The 22046-nt window shown below is 46.9% G+C and overlaps 1 protein-coding gene across 1 annotated transcript in view; it reads right to left on the minus strand.

Moving 5' to 3' along the window:
* Window positions 1–22046, minus strand: part of spef2 (sperm flagellar and cilia associated 2) — an 894484-nt gene that overhangs the window by 835992 nt on the left and 36446 nt on the right. Inside the window, exons 7-8 of the mRNA XM_087994173.1 lie at window positions 14428–14623; window positions 4597–4785 (exon numbers count right to left, since the gene is read on the minus strand). Coding sequence (XP_087850299.1) covers window positions 4597–4785; window positions 14428–14623 — 385 coding nt within the window. The remainder of the gene's footprint in view (window positions 1–4596; window positions 4786–14427; window positions 14624–22046) is intronic.

The following is a 22046-nucleotide window of genomic DNA, read 5'->3' on the forward strand; positions in this document are numbered from 1 at the left end:
TGTAAACAGTTGGTTTCCAGCACCAATTCCTGGTTCACTCTACTTGGTACATCTTTCCAACATTAGCTAAGTGTCAGTCTTGTTGGGTTTTTTGGAGGGTTTTGCTGTATGAGAAGTTTTCTTACTGTATCTTACCAACCAGGTCTCATTAACACCTAGCTCATACCTATTGCACTTCTCTTGTCTGAGTCGAGCTGCCTTCCCCTACCCTGCCACAGCACCAGCATCATGCTCTCCCACTCTCACTACTGCCTGCAACATTTTCTCTCACTCACTGCAATCCACCTCAAACCTGACTCCACGAACCCTGCATACCCTCAGCCCTGCCTACTCATTCACTCAGGACACCTCCCCTCTGCCACCAAAACTAACAGCTGTACCAGCTTTAATACCTGTCTTACCAGGAGGAAAACAGCTCATAAAAGGCACAAAGAGTCAAACCAGGTGGTGTGGAACATAGGAATTAGTGTAGGCCATTCAGCCCGAGAGCATGACCTGCCATTCAATACAATGGTTGATCAAGTGGTTGATCAAAAATCTCACTGACATTTACACACCCCATCCCCACAACTCTGTACACCACTGGTAGTGAGATATCTATCCATCTCTACCCTAAACATACTCAAAGACTGAGCTTCCACAGCTGTCTATGACTAGGGAAAGATCTATCATTTTCAGTGTTCTGTAGGTTTCAGTGAGATCATCTCAATGAGGTGCAAAAGGCAAGGCAGGGAAGCGGTGAGCATCCAGACAGGTTTAAACTCAGTGAGCATGAAGAGAACAAAGGGATCATGCTAGAGCTGCAGCCTGGTGCAGTCCCTGAACTGGGTCAGTATGCCTGAGTGTCCTTGCTGCAGTGCTATCATGGTAGGTGTCATTGTGGCCCTAAGTGTAGATTAAAATCCAGAAGTATCCCGTAAGTGGACTGGTGATGTGCTGTGACGGTTCTTCGAGGCTGGCACACGTCAGGTACCAATGTCTGTGGTTGTAGCAAGTGCCCCAGGAATGACTGCATAAAGTCCAATATGGAAGTCGCTTGGAGGAAGCAGTGGGCTGGAGATCCCCAGGCACCCGCTCTGACAAATTAAAAATACTATACATGAATGCATGAAGCACTAGAAATAAGGTGGATGAGCTTGAGGCTCAGTTGGAAATTGGCAGGTACGATGTTGTGGGGATAACTGAGATGTGGCTTCAAGTGGACAGGGCCTGGGAAATGAATATTCAAGGCTATACATGCTATCGTAAGGACAGACTGACGGGCAGAGGGGGTGGGGTGGCCCCGTTGGTAAAGGATGCTATTCAGTCCCTTGCGCGGGGGGACATAGAATCAGGGGATGCAGAGTCAGTGTGGATAGAGCTGAGAAATAATAAGGGTAAAAAGACCCTATTGGGAGTTATCTACAGGCCGCCACACAGTAACCTGGATATAGGGTGTAAGTTGAATAAGGAGCTGAAATTGGCCTGTCGCAAAGATATTATTACAGCTACATACAGGTAGACTGGGAGAATCAGGATGGTATTGGACCCCAAGAAAGGGAGTTTGTGGAGTGCCTCCGAGATGGATTCTTAGAACAGCTTGTGCTGGAGCCTACCAGGGAGAAGGCAATTCTGGATCTGGTGTTGTGCAATGAACCGGATTTGGTCAGGGACCTCGAAGTGAAGGAGTCATTGGGAAGTAGTGACCATAATACATTAAGATTTAATCTGCAGTTTGAAAGGGAGAGGGTAGAATTGGAAGTGTCAGTATTTCAGTTGAATAAAGGGAACTATGGAGCTATGAGGGAGGAGCTGGCCAAAGTTCAATGGTGTAATACCTTAGCAGGGATGGTAGTGGAACAATGGCGGATATTTCTGTGTATAATTCAGAAGATGCAGGATCAGTTCATTCCAAAAAGGAAGAAAGATCCCAGGAGGAGGCATGGGTGGCCGTGGCTGACATGGGAAGTTAAGGACCATATAAAGACAAAAGGGAAAAAGTATAACATAGCAAAGATAAGTGGGAAATCAGAGGACTGGGAAGCTTTTAAAGAACAAAAGAGGATTACTAAGAAGGAAATACGCAGAGAAAAAATAAGGTACGAAGGTAAACTGGCCAAAAATATAAAGGAGGATAGTAAAAGCTTTTTTAGGTATGTGAAAGGCAAAAAAAGTTAAGACTAAAATTGGGCCCTTGAAGACAGAAACAGGGGAGTATATTACGGGGAACAAAGAAATGGCAGAAGAATTGAATTGGTACTTCAGATCTGTGTTCACTGGGGAAGACACAAGCAATCTCCCTGAGGTAACAGTGGCTGAAGGACCTGAACTGAAGGGAATTTATATTTGCCAGGAATTGGTGTTGGAGAGACTGTTGGGTCTGAAGGTTGATAAGTCCCCGGGGCCTGATGGTCTACATCCCAGGGTACTGAAGGAAGTGGCTCAAGAAATCGTGGATGCGTTGGTGATTATTTTCCAGAGTTCGATAGGTTCGGGATCAGTTCCTGTGGATTGGAGGGTGGCTAATGTTGTACCACTTTTTAAGAAAGGAGGGAGAGAGAAAGCAGGGAATTATAGACCAGTTAATCTGACCTCAGTGGTGGGAAAGATGCTGGAGTCTATTATAAAGGATGAAATTACGACACATCAGGATAGTAGTAACAGGATAGGTCAGAGTCAGCATGGATTTATGACAGGGGAAATCATGCTTGACTAATCTTCTGGAATTTATTTGAGGATGTAACTCTGAAGATGGATAAGGGAGATCCAGTAGATGTAGTGTACCTGGACTTTCAGAAAGCCTTTGATAAAGTCCCACATAGGAGGTTAGTGAGCAAAATTAGGGCGCATGGTACTGGGGGCAAAGTACTGACTTGGATTGAAAGTTGGTTGGCTGACAGGAAACAAAGAGTAGTGATAAACAGCTCCCTTTCAGAATGGCAGGCGGTGACCAGTGGGGTACCGCAGGGATCAGTGCTGGGACCGCAGCTTTTTACAATATATATTAATGATATAGAAGATGGTATCAGCAATAACATTAGCAAATTTGCTGATGATACAAAGCTGGGTGGCAGGGTGAAATGTGATGAGGATGTTAGGAGAATACAGGGTGACCTGGACAAGTTAGGTGAGTGGGCAGATGCATGGCAGATGCAGTTTAATGTGGATAAATGTATGCTTATCCACTTTGGTGGCAAGAACAGGAAGGCAGATTACTACCTAAATGGGGTCAAGTTAGGTAAAGGGGCAGTACAGAGAGATCTGGGTGTTCTTGTACACCAGTCAATGAAGGTAAGCATGCAGGTACAGCAGGTAGTGAAGAAGGCTAATAGCATGTGGCCTTCATAACAAGAGGGATTGAGAACAGAAGCAAAGAGGTTCTTCTGCAGCTGTACAGGGCCCTGGTGAGACCATACCTGGAGTACTGTGTGCAGTTCTGGTCTCCAAATTTGAGGAAAGACATTCTGGCTATTGAGGGAGTGCAGCGTAGGTTCACGAGGTCAATTCCTGGAATGGCAGGATTACCTTACACTGAAAGACTGAAGCGACTGGGCTTGTATACCCTTGAGTTTAGAAGACTGAGAGGGGATCTGATTGAGGCGTATAAGATTATTAAAGGTTTGGACACTCTGGGGGCAGGAAACATGTATCCGCTGATGGGTGAGTCCCGAACCAGAGGACACAGCTTAAAAATAAGGAGTAGACCACTTAGAACAGAGTTGAGGAGAAACTTCTTCACCCAGAGAGTGGTGGCTGTGTAGAATGCTCTGCCCCAGAGGGCAGTGGAGGCCCAGTCTCTGGATATTTTCAAGAAAGAGTTGGATAGAGCTCTTAAGGATAGTGGAATCAAGGGTTATGGAGATAAGGCAGGAACAGGATACTGATTGAGGATGATCAGCCATGATCATAATGAATGGTGGTGCAGGCTCGAAGGGCAGAATGGCCTACTCCTGCACCTATTGTCTATTGTCTATTGACTCCCGTGTCAAGGATTCTCCGTGTCTAACATGCTAGTGGCAGGTGGAAAGCTCTATATTAATGAGGTGAGATGGGCAGTAATTCAGGTCATGAACAAGCAATAATCTGTATTTATAAGCACCTCAGTGCTGCCTAGTGGGAATCTCACCCTAACACTCCGATCTGAATAAAAAGATGCAGAAAGTTATTCCCAATGTCGAGATCAGCCTTGCTGAACTTCCTATGCGATTCTGCCACATTTCCCACCCTAGCCCACACCACCCAGGATTCCACCCTGAGTCTGTGTAAAGCTGAGGAGGGATAGTGGTGAAACGGTAACCCAGAACTCCAACCTAATGGCCCTGGGAACACGGGTTCAAATCCAACCCTGGCAGATGGTAAAATTTAAATTCAATAAGATCTGGAATGAAGAGTCTAGTGATGACCACAAAGCTGTTGTCAATTGTTGTAAAGACCCATTGGGTTCACTCATGTCCTTTCGTGCATGAAACTGCCATCTCACCTGGTCTCACCTACATGAATCTTAACTACCCTCTGAAATGGCCGAGAGACCGACTGGGAATGAGTTATAAAAGCAGGCGTTACCAGCAACACCCACATCCCATGCAAGAATAACGAAGTTGTTGTTAGCCGACATACCGCCTCCTTGTCCAACACTTCCTGGAACTCCTGCAACCGTTTCTCCTCGTACTGCTTCTCCCGGAAGATGCGGTTTTGTGTAATGACTTGTTTCTCATGGCGAGCTAGCATCAGCTGGACAGCAATCCGCCTCTCCTGTAGTGACTGACGCATCAGCCGATTCACCAACTGCTCCTCGCGATACACCTCCTAGGATCAAGCACAGGAACACAAAACTATCACCGGCTAACACTGGATCAACACTGGATCACAGAGTAACCACTGGCATACACTGGGACATCACTGGGACATCACTGGCATACACTGGGACATCACTGGGACATCACTGGCATACACTGGGACATCACTGGCATACACTGGTTTATCACTGGCGTACACTGGGACATCACTGGGACATCACTGGCATACACTGGTTTATCACTGGCGTACACTGGGACATCACTGGCGTACACTGGGACATCACTGGCGTACACTGTAACATCACTGGCCTATGCTGGGACAGCACTGGTTTAAACTGGAACATTACTGGCGTACACTGGAACATCACTGGTGTACACTGGAACATCACCGGTGTACATGGGAACATCACTGGCATACACTGGAACATCACTGGAGTACACTGGGACATCTCTGGCTTACACTGGGATATCGTTGATGTTCACTGGGACACCACTGGCTTACACGGGAACATCACTGACTTACACTGGGACATCATTGGCTTACACTGGGACCATCACTGGTGTACACTGGGACATCACTAGCATGCACAGAGACATCACTGGCTTACACTGGAACATCACTGGCTTACACTGGAACATCACTGGATTACACGGGAACATCGCTGGTTTACACTGGGACATCACTGGCCTACACTGGAACATCACTGGTGTATACTGGGACATCACTGACTTACAGTGGGACAGCACTGGCCTACACTGGAACATCACTGGTGTGCACTGGGACATTACTGACTTACACTGGGACATCATTGGATTACACTGGGACCATCACTGGTGTACACTGGGACATCACTAGCATGCACAGAGACATCATTGGCGTGCACTGGGACATTATTGGCGTGCACTGGGACATTATTGACGTGCACTGGGACATTATTGACGTGTACTGGGACATTATTGACGTGCACTGGGACATTATTGGTGCACACTGGGACATCACTGGTTTATATAGAGACCAATGGCATACACTGGGCTCTCACTGGCTGCCACTGGGTCATCACTGGCCCACTCTAGGTTCTTGCCTCTTCCATGAGGGGGACCAGTCTTTCAGCATTGACCCTGTCAACTCCCTTAAGAATCTGATTTGTTTCAATGAGATCGCCTCTCATTCTCCTAAACCCCAGTGAGTAGAGTTCCAGCCAGTTGAACCTTTTTTAAAAGATAAATCTGAAAGGGGCATGCAAAGATTACTGTAAAGATAAATACGGGTTATACCGTAGCATCTCAAAAATGACATAGACAAATATGTCTAACATAAAACCTGTGGTCAAACACCAAAAGGCCACTTTTGAAGGAGTTTCAAGGTCAGTTTATTAAAAGTGAAGGAACACAAAAGGGGTTGTCACACTCTCCAGAGTATCTCATAGGGCCACCACAGAGAGCAACCAAAGAGCAGATATGTCAGCAATTCATTGAGCCCTGAAAAACTAATAATAAACATAGAATATTTATAAAGAGAATGGTTCGATTTCAAACAGAGTCATATCGATTCGGATAACCATGGTATAAAGGGTTTAGAGGGAGCAGATTCCCTGAAATGTGTTCAGGAGAGTTGTTTGTGTCACTGTGTAGACCATCCAACAAGGGAGGGTACAGTGCTGCACCGAACTCTGGGGAATGAAGCTGGAGAGGTGCTTGAGGGGACAGTTAGGGTGTTTTAAACATGAACAGAAAGTGCTAGAGAAACTCAGCAGGACTGGCAGCATCAGTGAAGAGAGAGACAGAGGTAATGTTTCATATGTTTTAAGCTTGTTATGGAAAGGACAAAATTGGTCGACAAAAAAAAAGAGATTTCGGTAAGGCAGGTTTTATTAAAACAAGGCAAGATCTGGCCAAAATAGACTGAGAACAGCCACTTATCATAGAGTCATAGAGATGTACAGCACGGAAACAGACCATTCGGTCCAACAGACCCTTCGGAAACAGCTGTCGACCAGATATCCCAATCCAACCTAGTCCCACCTGCCAGCACCCGGCCCATATCCCTCCAAACCCTTCCTATTCATATACCCATCCAAACGCCTCTTAAATGTTGCAATTGTACCAGCCTCCACCACATCCTCTGGCAGCTCATTCCATACACATACCACCCTCTGTGTGAAGAGATTGTCCCTTAGGTCTCTTTTGTATCTTTCCCCTCTCACCCTAAACCTATGCCCCTCTAGTTCTGGACTCCCCTACCCCAGGGAAAAGACTTTGTCTATTTATCCTATCTATGCCCCTCATAATTTTGTTAACCTCTATCAGGTCACCCCTCAGCCTCCGACGCACTAAAGATGCATTCAAAAAGGAAGTTATGTGGGGAGGAAGCACAGACCCAATACGTTCCCATTAGGGTGAGATATCGAGAGGGATCCGCTGGGCTGATTATATTATTGTTAGGCTATTAATCCAGAGGCCATATTCAAGGCATATGGGCTTCTATCCTGTCATGTTGGAACTTGAACTCAATAAAACTCTGTATGATCAGAGCAGGGAGGTTCTGGTGGAGCTGTACAGGAGTTTGGGGAGGCCACAGCTGGAGGACTGTGTGCAGTTTCTGGTGCCCACACTATAGGAAGGATGTGATTGTACTGGGAGGGGGTACAGAGGGGATTCACCAGGATACTGCCTGGGCTGGAGCAGGTTAGTGATGAAGACAGGCTGGAGAAGCTCAGGTTGGTTTCTTTAGAGCAGAGAAAGCTGAGGGGGGAACCTGATCGAGGTGGATAAGATTATGAGGATCATGGATAGGGGATAGAAAACAGCTGTTCCCCCTTAGTCACAGGGTTAATAACAAGGGGAACATTTTAAGGTGAAAGACAGGAGGTTTAATGGGGGGAAGTCTTTTCACCCATTGGGTGGTGGGTGTATGAAATTGGGAAGCCTCACAACCTTTGAAAAGTACTTGGATGAGCGCTTGAAATATCACACCATCCAAGATTATCAGCAGCAGTACCCATTGCCGCAGTAGGAGTGGTGAGAGCGCAGACCAAGGGGTTGCCAGGAAGGTAAATTTTACTGTTAAATACTTACCTCGTGAATAGGAGCAAAGGCTCAACAGGCATGGATGTGGACACGGAGATCGCTGGGTATGTGACCTGATATACGTGGGCTGTGGCTATACCCAAGATACTACCCTTCCCCCTCCTTTCACCTTAAAATGTTCCCCCTTGTTATTGTCCCTGTGACTAAGGGGGAACAGCTGCTTTCTATCCCCCCCTGTCCATGCCCCTCAAAATCTTATCCACCTCGATCAGGTCCCCCCCTCAGCCTTCACTGCTCTAAAGAAACCAACCCTCCAAAAAAAACCTAGTGAAGGGTTCAAAATGTAAGTTTTTTTATTTATTTAATCTCTCTTGGTAATTTCGAGCGGAGGGGATTGAGGCGAGGGCAGGTACATGCTCCTCTTGCAGGATGTGGGACGTAAGGGTCACCACTGGTGACCCGCTCACTTCCCCTGGGAGATCTGCACCCAACTCCAGATCCTCACAGACCGTGTTAGGGAACTGGAGCTGGAGCTGGATGAACTTCGGATCATTCGGGAGGCTGAGGGGGTGATAGAGAGGGGTTATAGGGAGATAGTCCCACCTACGTTACAGGATAATTTTCTACAGCCTCCCAACAGCAACAGGAACAGATTGGGAAGCAGATTTTGGAAAGGAACAGGGTTTTTATCTTGGGTGACTTTAACTTCCCCAATATTGATTGGAACCTCCTTAGTTCAAATAGTTTAGATGGAGCAGTTTTTGTCAGGTGTGTCCAGGAAGGGTTCCTGACTCAATACGTATATAGGCCGACTAGAAGGGAGGCCATTTTGGATCTGGTGCTTGGCAACAAACCAGGTGCGGTGTCAGATCTCTCAGTGGGAGAGCATGTCAGTGGTAGCGCTCATAACTCCCTGACCTTTACTATAGTCATGGAGAAGGTTAGGAGTAGACAGTATGGGGAAAGTATTTATTGGGGGGCGGGGGGCAAATTACACGGTTATTGGCAGGAACTAGGGCGTCTAAATTGGGAACACGTTCTCAGGAAAATGCATGACAGAAATGTGGAGGTTGTTTTGGTAGGCTTATGCGGAAAGTCAGGAGGCATAGGATAATGGAAAGTTTGGCCAGTTGGATAGAAAACTGGCTAACCGGTCGAAGTCAGAGAGTGGTGATAGATGGTAAATATTCAGCCTGGAGCCCAGTTACAAGTGGAGTTCCGCTTGGATCAGTTCTGGGTCCTCCATTGTTTGTAATTTTTATTAATGACTTGGAAGAGGGAGTCGAAGGATGGGTCAGTAAATTTGCAGATGATACTAAGATTGGTGGAGTTGTGGATAGTGAGGAGGGCTGTTGTCGGCTGCAAAGGGACTTAGATATGATGCAGAGCTGGGCTGAGGAGTGGCAGATGGAGTTCAACCCTGCCAAGTGTGAGGTTGTCCATTTTGGAAGGACAAATAAGAATGCGGAATACAGGGTTAGCAGTAGGGTTCCTAGTAAGGTGGAGGAACAGAGGGATCTTGGGGTCTATGTTCATAGATCTTTGAAAGTTGCCACTCAGGTGGATAGAGCTTGTAAGAAGGCCTATGGTGTATTAGCGTTCATTAGCAGAGGGATTGAATTCAAGAGTCGTGAGGTGATGTTGCAGCTGTACAGGACTTTGGTTAGGCCACAGTTGGAGTACTGTGTGCAGTTCTGGTCGCCTCACTTTAGGAAAGATGTTGAAGCTTTGGAGAGGGTGCAGAAGAGACTTACCAGGATGTTGCCTGGAATGGAGAATAAGTTGTACGAGGATAGGTTGAGAGTGCTAGGCCTTTTCTCATTGGAACGGCGAAGGATGAGGGGTGACTTGATAGAGGTTTATAAGATGATCAGGGGAATAGATAGAGTAGACAGTCAGAGACTTTTTCCCCGGGTACAACAGAGTGTTACAAGGGGAGATAAATTTAAGGTGAAGGGTGGAAGGTATAGGGGGGATGTCAGGGGTAGATTCTTTACCCAGAGAGTGGTGGGGGCATGGAATGCGCTGCCTGTGGGAGTGGTAGAGTCAGAATCATTGGTGACTTTTAAGCAGCAATTGGATAGGTACATGGATAGGTGCTTAAGCTAGGACAAATATTCAGCACAACATCGTGGGCCGAAGGGCCTGTTCTGTGCTGTATTGGTCTATGTTCTATGTTCTATGTTTAGGGAGTATTTGCTGCGAGTGCTGGACAGGTTGGTCGCAGTGAGGCAAGGAAGGGATGGTAGGGTGAAGGATCCTTGGATAACAAGGGATGTGGAACATCTAGTCAAGAGGAAGAAAGAAGCTTACTTCAGATTGAGGAGGTAAGGATCAGACAGGGCTCTAGAGGATCACAAGGTAGCCAGGAAGGAACTGAAGAATGGATTTAGGAGAGCTAGAAAGGGCATGACAAAGATTTAGTGGGTAGGATTAAGGAAAACTCTAAGGGATTCTATATTTATGTGAGGAACAAGAGGATGGCCAGAGTGAGGGTAGGGCCGATCAGGGATAGTGGAGGGAATGTGTGCCTGGAGTCGGAGGAGGTAGGGGAGGTCCTCAATGAATACTTTGCTTCAGTATTCACTACTGAGAGGGACGTTGATGTTTGAGAGGACAGCGTGAAACAGACTGATATGCTTGGACAGGTTAATGTTAAGAAGGAAAATGTGCTGAAAAGTTTGAAAAACATGAGGCTAGATAAGTAACCTGGGCCAGACGGGATATACCCAAAGTTATTATTGGAAGCGAGGTAAGAGATTGCTGCCCCTTTGGTGATGAGCTTTGTGTCTTCACTGTCCACTAGGGTATGGCCAGATGATTGGAGGATGGCAAATGATATTCCTTTGTTCAGGAACGGGAATAGGGATAATCCTGGGAATTACAGACCAATCAGTCTTACGTCTGTGGTGGGCAAGTTATTGGAGAGGATTCTGAGAGATAGGATTTCTGATTAATTGGAAAAGTGTCATTTGATTAGAGATAATCAGCATGGCTTTGTGAGGGGTAAGTCACAAACCTTATTGAATTATTAGAGGATGTGACAAAACACCTTGATGAAGGTAGAGTAGTGGAAGTGGTGTACATGGATTTAGCATGGTGTTTGATAAGGTTCCCCATGGTAGGCTCATTCAGAAAGTAAGGATGCAGAATTGGCTGGCCCATAGAAGACAGAGGGTGATAGTAGGTGGAAAGTATTCAGCCTGGAGCTCGGTGACCAGTGGTGTTCCGCAAAGATCAGTTCTGGGACCTCTGCTGTTTGTGATTTTTATAAATGATTTGGATGAGGAAGTGGAAGGGGTGGGCTAGTAAGTTTGCCGATGACACAAAGGTTGGTGGAGTTGTGGATAGTGTGGAGGGCTGTTGTAGGTTGCAATGGGACATTGACAGGATGTAGAACTGGGCTGTGAAGTGGCAGATGGAGTTTAACCTGGAAAAAGTGTGAACTGATTCACTTTGGAAGGTCGAATTTGAGAGATTACAGGGTTAGAGGCAGGATTCTTGGCAGTGTGGGGGAACAGAGGGATATTGGGGTCCATGTACATGGATCCCTCAAAGTTGCCACCCAAGTTGATAGGGTTGTTAAGAAGGCGTACGGTGTGTTAGCTTTTATTAGCACGGGGATTGAGTTTAACAGCCACGAGGTTATGCTGCAGCTCTATAGGGCACTGGTTAGACCACACTTGGAATATTGTGTTCAGTTCTGGTCACCTCATTATAGGAAAGATGTGGAGACTTTAGCGAGGGTGCAGAGGAGATTTCCCAGGATGCTGCCTGCACTGGGGGGGCATGTGTTATGAAGAAAGGTTAAGAGAGCTGGGCCTTTTATCATTGAAGCAAAGAAGGACGAGAGGTGACTTGATAGAGGTGTACAAGATGATGAGAGGCACAGATAGAGTGAATAGACAGAGACGTTTTCCCAGGGTGGAAATGGCTATCATGAGGGGGCATCATTTTAAGATAATTGCAGGAAGGTTTAGGGGAGATATCAGAGGTAGGTTCATTAAACAGAGAGTGGTGGGTGTGAGGAATGCATTGCCAGTGGTAGTAGTGGAGACATTAGGGACATTTAAGTGACTTGGATGGGCCCATGGAAGATAGTACAATGAAGGGCATGTAGGTTAGTCTGACCTTCGAGTAGGATAGAAGGCCAGCACAACACCGAGGGCCGAACTGTTCTGTGCATTGTTCTATGTTCTGGGTCTATTGTGGAATGTGAGACTGGTGCAGATTTAGTTTTGATAGTCCAGACTTGATGGGCCAAAGACCCTCTTCTGACCCTGCATGATTCTGTGACGGTGTGAATTGTAATCCCTTGTGAAGATTTAATGAGATTTGGTGGTCCACAAGATCTATGGAAGGTTTAGGATTGCTGAGAATGTGATCTGTTTTGATTTCATCTGTTGTTTGATGTGAGGGAGTGCCTTAATGATTTAGTAAATTAATACCTTCCTTCTCCAAGGCTTCATTCCCCTGGATTCTCCGGCACTTCCAGGTACAATTCCATCCTTTTACTGACATCTTGCTTCACCAAGTTTCTTGCACTTTATTTCTGCTCAGTTGCACGAAGCAAGTACCTGACTGTGGGCTTCCTTCACTCTGCTTACAGCTTGACAGACTGATTGAAAGTGCAGCATGGTTTGTGCCCCCACAGCTTGCTGGAGTCTCCAGGAGTCCTTGATTCTAACACCTAACTGCCCACTAACCCCTGGACCTTCATCCTGAGTGTGAACAGCGTGGAGCCATCCAGCTAAGCTTGACCTCTCACTGAGTTCCCATTACACAGACCCCATGTAGATCATTGTTAAAAATCACACAACACCAGGTTATAGTCCAACAGGTTTAATTGGAAGCACTAGCTTTCGGAGCGACGCTCCTTCATCAGGTGCTTTCAATTAAACCTGTTGGACTATAACCTGGTGCTGTGTGATTTTTAACTTTGTCCACCCCAGTCCAACACCAGCATCTCCAATCCATGTAGTTCAGTTCTTTTTTCAACAGTTCAATTAAAGTTGTTTTCTGCTTGTGGTTTGCTTCTATCTTTATCTCGCTTCCTCTCCAACTAACTGTGACCCCAGAACTACTCTTCCATGACCCTGATATTATTTTGAGACACTTATTGATATCCTTGCAATAAACTCCACCCTCCTTCATTGTAGTATTGAATGAAGGTTTGGAATGGTTAAATGCAGCAGTCAAGAGTGGAACTTTAATAATCCCTGAATATTATGATGGTGACCTATTTCTGGCTCATTTCTGGCTTTGCAGTACACAAAAAGAATGCATACAAAAGACGGATTCATTATACCCTGTGAGCCCCTTCCCCTCACAATCCCCATAACCTGGTAACTTTCTATAGTCGGGGAGAAAGTGAGGTCTGCAGATGCTGGAGATCAGAGCTGAAAATGTGTTGCTGGAAAAGCGCAGCAGGTCAGGCAGCATCCAAGGAGCAGGAGCAGGAGCATAAGAAGGGCTTATGCCCGAAACGTCGATTCTACTGCTCCTTGGATGCTGCCTGACCTGCTGCACTTTTCCAGCAACACATTTTCAACTTTCTATAGTCCCCAACTTTTCACGAGTGTCAGTCAACCACAACACTCAACTCCCGACAATACCCCGTTTCTAATACCACCCACTCCCTCCCACTGTATTGATGCTGTTATGAAGATGTGATTTATTTTCAGTAAAGATTTTAGTCCATGAACTTGAAGTGAACATTAAGACATAAATAGACCACTCAGCCCATCAAGTCTGCTGTGCCATTCCATAGAATCCCTGCTGTGCGGAAACAGGACCTTCAGCCCAACAAGTCCACACCGACCTCCGAAGAGCATCCCGCCCAGACCCATCTTCCTACCCTATATTTCTCCATGGCTAACACATCTAACCTACATAGCTCTGAACACTACAGGGCAACTTAGCATGGCCAATCCAACTAACTCAAACATCTTTGGACATTCAATGAGATCGACCCCACTTTCCTACCTTTCCCCCCATAACTCTTGATTCTCTCATTGTTTAAAACTCTTATTTATTTCAGTCCTTAATATACTTGACAACCCAACCCTGACAGCCCTCTGTGGTAAAGAATTCCACAGATTCATTCCCCTCTGAAAGAAAACATTCCTCCTCGTCCCTGTATTAAATGTGCAAACCCTTATTCTGAGATGATACCTCCTGGCCCTGGATTCTCCCACAAGGGGGTCTTTCCACATCTACCCTGTGAAACCTGGGATACCCTGTGCATGTCCACTCTTTTAAATAAAGGCCAACCTTGCATTTACCTTCCCTGTGCTGTACTGAATTTTTTAAGCTCTGCATCCTAAATCTGTAACTCAAAATCACTCTGTGTTGGAGCTTTCTGCAGCCTTTCTGTTCTTCCTGCCAAACTATATTCCCCACATTATATTCCACTAGCCAGGTTTTTGCCCACCCACATATCCTTCTGTCATCCTTACCACCTGCCATCCCAACTATTTTTGTGTTGTTTGCTAACGTTGATGTTGTACAGTCAATGTCCACATCCTCATTGATATATAAATAACTATGGAGCCAGTACATTACGTTGTGCCTCCAGCAGTAAATTCCAAGGACAGGTCTTAGTTGCTGCGCTGCACCGTCCTACCTCCTGGGCTTCGTGTGCCTGTAGCTGATCCAATAACACTCGCCGCCGTCGTTTCTCCCGCTCCTTCCTTGCCTTGCCCTCCTCATCCAGCCTCTTCCGAAGATTCTCAATAAAAGTGTGATCTTCCTCCACTCTCACACAGGGAACAAACGCCTCCTTCAAAGGTACCTCCTGAATATGGACTGTACTGCTCGGCCTGGAAAAGACACAGCGTTTCCATTTCAGAGTGTGCAGAATCAGAGTATGTGGGATTAGGGATACAATACTAGCATGGGTTGGGAATTGGTTAGCAAACAGGAAGCAGAAAATAAGAATTATTCTAATCCACTCATACATATGAGTGTCACTGGCTGGACCCAGCAGTTATTGCCCGTCCCTAGTTGCCCCTTGAGAAGGTGGGGGTGAGCTGCCTTCTTGACCTGCTGCAGTCCATGTGCTGTAGGGTGACCCACAATGCCCTGAGGGAGAGAATTCCAAGAATTTGACCCAGCGACAATTAAGGAACGGCGATATATTTCCAAGTCAGGATGGTGAGGGGCTCGGAGGGGAACTTGCAGGGGGTGGTGTTCCCATGTATCTGCTGCCCTTGTCCTTTTAGATGGAGTGGTCATGGGGCTGGAAGGTGCTGTCTGAGGATCTTTGGTGAATTTATGCAGGGCATAAATGCTGTTGGTACACACTGCTGCTCCTGAGCACCGGTGGTGGACAGAGCAATACTTGTTATGGACCAGACCAGACCTTGCACCACGCCCAGTGTACTGTAAGGAGACAGCCGACAACCTAACTTTCATATTTATTTAAAGGCAAATGTAAGGTGCTGGAACTGATCCATCACCAGGTTTTAATTAAAACACACTTCATTTTTACAACACGATTAAACTTTACTCGATTGAAATACCCAGCGACGAAACAGACTACAGACGGGAGGTGGAAGACCTGGAAAATTGGTGCACTGAGAACAACTTAGCTCTCAATGCCGGCAAAACCAGGGAACTCATTAGTGACTTTCGGCGGGATGTTACTCATGCCCCCCCCCACACACATTGACAGCACAGAGGTGGAATGAGTGGAGAGTGTCAAGCTCCTGGGAATGGTCATCCACAACAAGCTTTCTTGGACTCTTCATGTGGATGCACTGGTTACAAAGGCCCAACAACATCTCTTCTTCCTCAGGCAGTTGAGGTAATTTGGGGCATGATGGCGAATACCCTTACCAACTTTTATAGGTGCGCCATCGAGAGCATTCGGTCTGGATGTATTACTACCTGGTATGGCAACTGTACCATTCAAGATCGGAGATGGTTACAGAGAGTGGTGAACTCGGCCCAGACACTCACAAAGGCCAACCTCCCATCTATAGAATCCATCAATCAGGCCCACTGTCAAGGAAAGGCCGCCAGCATTTTCAAAGATCCATCCCACCCTGGCAATGTTTTTCTATAACCTCTACCATCGGGGAGAAGGTACAGAAGCCTGGTCACATGCACCAGCAGGTTTCGATACAGTTTCTACGCTCCTGTTATTAAAACACTGAATAGACTCACAAGCTCTTAACACTCGCCTGGACCCGTGTTTTTGTTTTTGCTGCTGTTTGCCTATTATTTACTATCTAAGGGACTTAACTCTGTGATCTACCTGTGTTGCTCACAAGACAAAGCTCTTCACTATGCCTCGGTACACGTGACAATAAATTCCAATCAATTCAATACCCAACAAGGTGATGTATTACTCAACCATGAACAATCAATTCTTCTAATATCGGCAGCATCCCATTACGTTTGGCAAAAAGGCAATTCAGCACAAGTTTGGATTCTCATGTGCTGTCTCTTTAGTTCAGCAGAAAGAATCAATGTTCCCCTTTTGATTCTTAAGAGGAAGCCTCACAGTCTAAGATTTCACTCTTGCAGAAGCAGAAAACTTCATATTACTGAAAGGAAAACGAGAATCTTTCCTGCGTCTGGGGTGTCCTGACCCCACCCACTGATGGTTCGTCTGTCTCATTTAAAAAAAACCCAAGGAGAACTCAAAAGCTGTTTACCAACTGCCCTCTGAAGGAGACATTTCAGCACACCTCTGTAAAAGCAACAGAACAGAACCAATCTCTTAAAGGTGCAGTACGTCACATTGTGGATGTGGTGCCAAGCAAGCAGCTGCTTTGTCCTGGATGGCGTCGAGCTTCGAGTGTTGTTGGAGCTGCCGCCATCCAGGGCAAGTGGGGAGTAACCCATCACACTCCTGACATGCAGATGGTGGACAGGCTTTGGGGAGTCAGGGGGCGAGTTTATTCCTGTCAGCAACCCAACTTCTAACCACAAGATTTACATGGCAAGCCCATTTCAGTTTCTGGATAATAGTAAAGTCTGTGATGCACTTAGAGATTGTAATGCTATTGAACATTAAAGGACAATGGTTTGGTTCTCTCTGGTTGATGATGGTCATAGCCTGGTATGTGTGTGGCACAAATGTTACTTGCCTCTTGTCAGCCCAAGCCTGGATATTGTCCAGATCTTGTTGTATTTGAACATGGACTGCTTCAGTGTCTGAGGAGTTGTGAACGGTGCTGAACATTATGCAATCACCAGGGAACATCCCCACTCCTGACCTTATGGTGGAGGGAAGGTCATTGATGAAGCAGCTGAAGATGGTTGGGCCGAGGACACTCCCCTGAGGGACTCCTGCAGAGATGTCCTGGAGCTGAGATGACTGACCCTCCACAACCACAACCATCTTCCTCTGTGTCAGGCATAACTCCAGCCAGTGGAAACTTTGCCCCCTGACACCCACTGATTGCAGTGGCTCCTTGATGCCACACTCAGTCGAATCCAGCCTTGAGATCAAGGGCTGTCCCTCTCCCCTCCCCTCTAGAATCCAGCTGTTTTGTCCATGTTTGACCCAAGGCTGGAATGAGGTCAGGAGCTGAGTGACCCTGGGGATCCCAAACTGGAGGTTATTGCTGAGCAGGTGCTGCTTGATAGCCCTATTACTGACACCGTCCGTCACGTTACTGAGGATCGAGAGTAGACTGATGGGGTGGTAATTGGCCGGGTTGGATCTGTCCTGCTTTATGTACAGGACATACTTGGTTAATGTTCCACATTGTCGGGTAGATGCCAGTGCTGTATCTGTATTGGAACAGCTTGGCTCGGGGGACAGCAAGTTCTGGAGCACAAGCCTTCAGTACTATTGGCGGAATGTTGTCAGGACCTGTAGCTTTTGCGGTATTCAGAGTTTCCAACTCTTTCCTGATATCATATGGAGTGAACTGAATTGGTCAAAGTCTGGCAGCTGTAAAAATCCCTCAGGCAGAGGCCCAGAGGAATCACTGGATCATCCAGGAAACAGAAATGGTTAGCAGACAAGAAATGGAGGAACACATAGGAAACTTTCCAAGTGGCAGGCAGTTCTAGTGGGGTCACAGCGCTAGGACCCCAGCAAGTGACTACTTGGAATGAACAAGCAGAGGACATGGGACAGGTGGGTACAATTACAACATGTCAAACACATTTTGACAAGTACATGAATAAGAAAGATTTCGAGGGATTATTGGCCAAATGCAGGAAGATGGGATTGATTCAATTTGGAAACCTGTTGGGCTAGGTGACTGATAGAGTCATAGAGATATACAGCACAGAAACAGACCCTCAAGAACTGGAGCTTAAGCTGGAGCTGGATGAACTTTGGATCATCCAGGAGGCAGAGGGGGTTATTGAGAGGAGTTACAGGGAAGTAGTCACACCTCAGGTACAAGAAGAAGGTAAAAGGGTTACTGTCAGGGGACAGAAAGGGAACCAACAGGCAGTGCAGGGATCCCCGGTGGCCGTTCCCCTCAACTGTTGGATACCGTTGGGCAGAAACAACTGGCCAGGGGTAAGCCATGGAGCACAGGTCTCTGGCACAGAGTCTGTCCTTGTCACTTAGAAGAGAATTAGGGGGAGAGGTGCAAAGCTTCAGTCATTGGGGACTCCATAGTTAGGGGGACAGAGAGGAGGTTCTGTGGGGATGAGACAGACTCACGGTTGGTGTGTTGCCTCCCCGGTGCCAGGGTTCGTGATGTCTCAGATCGTGTTTTCGGGATCCTTGAGGGAGAGGGAGAGCAGCCCCAAGTCGTGGTCCAAATAGGCACCAACGACATACATAGGAAAAGGGATGGGGATTTAAGGAAGACATTCAGGGAGCTAGGGTGGAAGCTTAGAGCTTAAACAAAGAGAGTTGTTGTCTCTGGTTTGTTGCCCGTGCCACGTGCTAGTGAGGCGAGGAATAGGGAGAGAGAGGAGTTGAACACGTGGCTACAGGGATGGTGCAGGAGGGAAGGTTTCAGATAACTGGATAATTGGGGCTCTTTCTGGGGAAGGTGAGACCTCTACAAACAGGATGGTCTTCACCTGAACCAGAGGGAGACCAATATCCTGGAGGGGATATTTGCTCTTTGGGAGGATTTAAACTAATTCAGCTGGGGGATGGGAACCTGAATTGTAATTCCAGTGTCCAGGAGGTTGAGAGTAGTCAGGTCAGAGATATGGTTTGAAGGTCACAAGAGTTAACCAACAAGCAGGATGTTGGTTTGAAGTGTGTCTCCTTCAACGCCAGGAGCATCTGGAATAAGGTAGTTGAACTTGCAGCATGGGTTGGTACCTGGGACTTCGATGTTGTGGCCATTTCAGAGACATAGGTAGAGCAGGGACAGGAATGGCTGTTGCAGGTTCCAGGATTTAGATGTTTCAGTAAGAACAGAGAAGATGGTAAAAGAGGGGGAGGTGTGGCATTGTTGGTTAAGGACAGTATTACAGTTGTTGAAAGGATGTTTGGGGACTCGTGTACTGAGGTAGTATGGGCTGAGGTTAGAAACAGGAAAGGAGAGGTCACTCTGTTGGGAGTTTTCTATAGGCCTCCAAATAGTTCCAGAGATGTAGAGAAAAGGATAGCAAAGATGATTCTGGATAGGAGCGAGAGTAACAGAATATTTGTTGTGGGGTCTTTAACTTTCCAAATATTGACTGGAAATACTATAGTTCAAGTACGAGCAGCAGCAGCTGAGTTTAAACAAACCCAGAAGGCTACAGCTAAGGTGAGACAGTTTGTTTTAAAATTACTTACCGGTAGCGGGCAGCGGTGTTTTTATTTTCTCTTCACAGAAAGAGTGGGAGCAGCAGGGGGAAGTGACGACGACCTGAGGGGCAGCCGGGACCCGGAAGCAGGTATAGCGTAAGCTTACCTGGGTAGGTTTGTTTTCCTATAAAAGTGCGCAGGAGAGGAACCCGAGGCACTACAGACGTAGTGCCTCCCACCCGCCCTCCTCCTCTAACCTAATAATAAGACCCGTTGTGGTAAGTAGGTAAGTGCTGCATTTTGCTTGTTCTATTCTTTAGACCCAGTTTTTTTTTAAAAGGTTACTTTTCGAGGGATGGCAGTGAAGGCAGTGCAATGTTCCTCTTGCAACATGTATGAGGTGAGGGATGCCATGGACGTCCCTGCTGATTACACTTGCAGGAAGTGCACCCATCTCCAGCTCCTCCAAGACCGTGTTAGGGAACTGGAGCTGGAGTTGAATGAACTAAGGATCATTCGGGAGGCAGAGGAGGTCATAGATCGGAGCTTTAGGGAAGTAGTAACTCCAAAGATTGCAGACAGATGGGTGACAGTGAGGGGGACTGGGAGGAAGCAGCCAGTGCAGGGACTCCCTGCGGCCGTTCCCCTCAAGAACAAGTATACCGTTTTGGATACTTGTGGGGAGGACGACTTAAAAGGGGTAAGCAATGGGGTTCAGGCCTCTGGCACGGAGCCTGTCCCCGTTACTCAGAAGGGAAGGGTGGAGAAGAGCAGAGCAATAGTTATTGGGGACTCGCTAGTTCGGGGCACAGATAGGCGGTTTTGTGGGGGGGAGAGAGACTCACGTTTGGTATGTTGCCTCCCAGGTGCAAGGGTAGTGACGTCTCTGATTGTGTTTTCCGGGTCCTGGAGGGGGAGGGGGAGCAGCCCGAAGTCGTGGTCCACATTGGCACCAATGACATAGGTAGGAGGAGCGCTGAGGATGTTAGGCAGGTTTTCAGGGAGCTAGGTTGGAAGCTCAGAGTTAGAACGAACAGAGTTATTGTCTCTGGTTTGTTACCCGTGCCACGTGATAGAGAGTCGAGGAATAGGGAGAGAGAACAGTTAAATGGGTGGCTACAGGGATGGTGCAGGAGGGAGGGATTCCGGTTTTTGGATAACTGGGGTTCTTTCTGGGGAAGGTGGGACCTCTATAAACAGGATGGTCTACACCTGAACCTGAGGGGCACCAGTATCCTTGGGGGGAGGTTTGCTAGTGCTCTTGGGGGGGGTTTAAACTAACTCTGCAGGGGCATGGGAACCTAGACTGTAGCTTTAGGGTGCAGGACCTGGAGTGTAAGGAGGTTAGGAACATGGCATCAATCTCAAAGGAGGGTGCCTGTAAACAGGAAAGTGTCTTGAAGTGTGTATACTTCAATGCAAGAAGTATATGAAATAAGGTAGGTGAACTTGCAGCGTGGGTTGGTACCTGGGACTTCGATGTTGTGGCTATTACGGAGACATGGGTAGAACAGGGACAGGATTGGTTTAGTAGGGTCAGAGGTGGGGGTAAAAGAGGCGGAGGTGTGGCATTGCTTGTCAAAGATAGTATTACAGCGGTGGAAAGGACGACGGATGAAGACTCGCCATCTGAGGTAGTTTGGGCTGAGGTTAGGAATAGGAAAGGTGAGGTCACCCTGTTAGGAGTTTTCTACAGGCCTCCTAATAGTCCTAGAAACGTAGAAGAAAGGATTGCGAGGATGATTCAAGAGAAGAGTGAAAGTAATAGGGTGGTTGTTATGGGGGACTTTAACTTTCCTGATATTGATTGGGAAAGCTATAGCTCTAGTTCGTTAGATGGGTCAGTGTTTGTCCAATGTGTGCAGGAGGGTTTCCTGACACAATATGTAGATAGGCCAACAAGAGGTGAGGCCATACTGGATTTGGTTCTGGGTAACGAACCAGGCCAGGTGTTAGAATTAGAGGTAAGTGAGCACTTTGGGGACAGTGACCACAATTCGGTGACTTTTACTCTAGTGATGGAGAGGGATAAGTGTGCACTGCAGGGCAAGAGTTATAGCTGGGGGCAGGGAAATTATGATGCGGTGAGGCACGACCTAGGATGCGTGGCTTGGAAAAGTAGGCTTCAAGGCATGGGCACAATTGATATGTGGAGCTTGTTCAATGAGCAACTAGAGAGTGTCCTTGATAAGTATGTACCCGTCAGGCAGGGAGGAAAGGGTCGTGTGAGGGAGCCGTGGTTTAATAAGGAATTGGAATCCCTTATTAAAGGGAAGAGGGCGGCCTATGTAAAGATGAGGCGTGAAGGTTCAATTGGGGCGATTGAGAGTTATAAGGTAGCCAGGAAGGATCTGAAGAGAGAGCTAAGAGCAGCAAGGAGGGGACATGAAAGGTTCTTAGTTGGTAGGATTAGGGAAAACCCTAAGGCCTTCTATAGGTATGTCAGGAATAAAAGAATGACTAGGGTAGGACTAGGTCCAGTCAAGGATAGTAGTGGGAAGTTGCGTGTGGAGGCTGAGGAGATTGGGGAGACACTGAATGAATACTTTTCGTCAGTATTCACTCAGGAACAG

Source organism: Chiloscyllium plagiosum, unplaced genomic scaffold (genome assembly GCF_037043375.1).
Source record: "Chiloscyllium plagiosum isolate Xiang-an unplaced genomic scaffold, Cpla_swu_hap1 HiC_scaffold_2, whole genome shotgun sequence".
Classification (NCBI taxonomy): Eukaryota; Metazoa; Chordata; class Chondrichthyes; order Orectolobiformes; family Hemiscylliidae; genus Chiloscyllium; species Chiloscyllium plagiosum.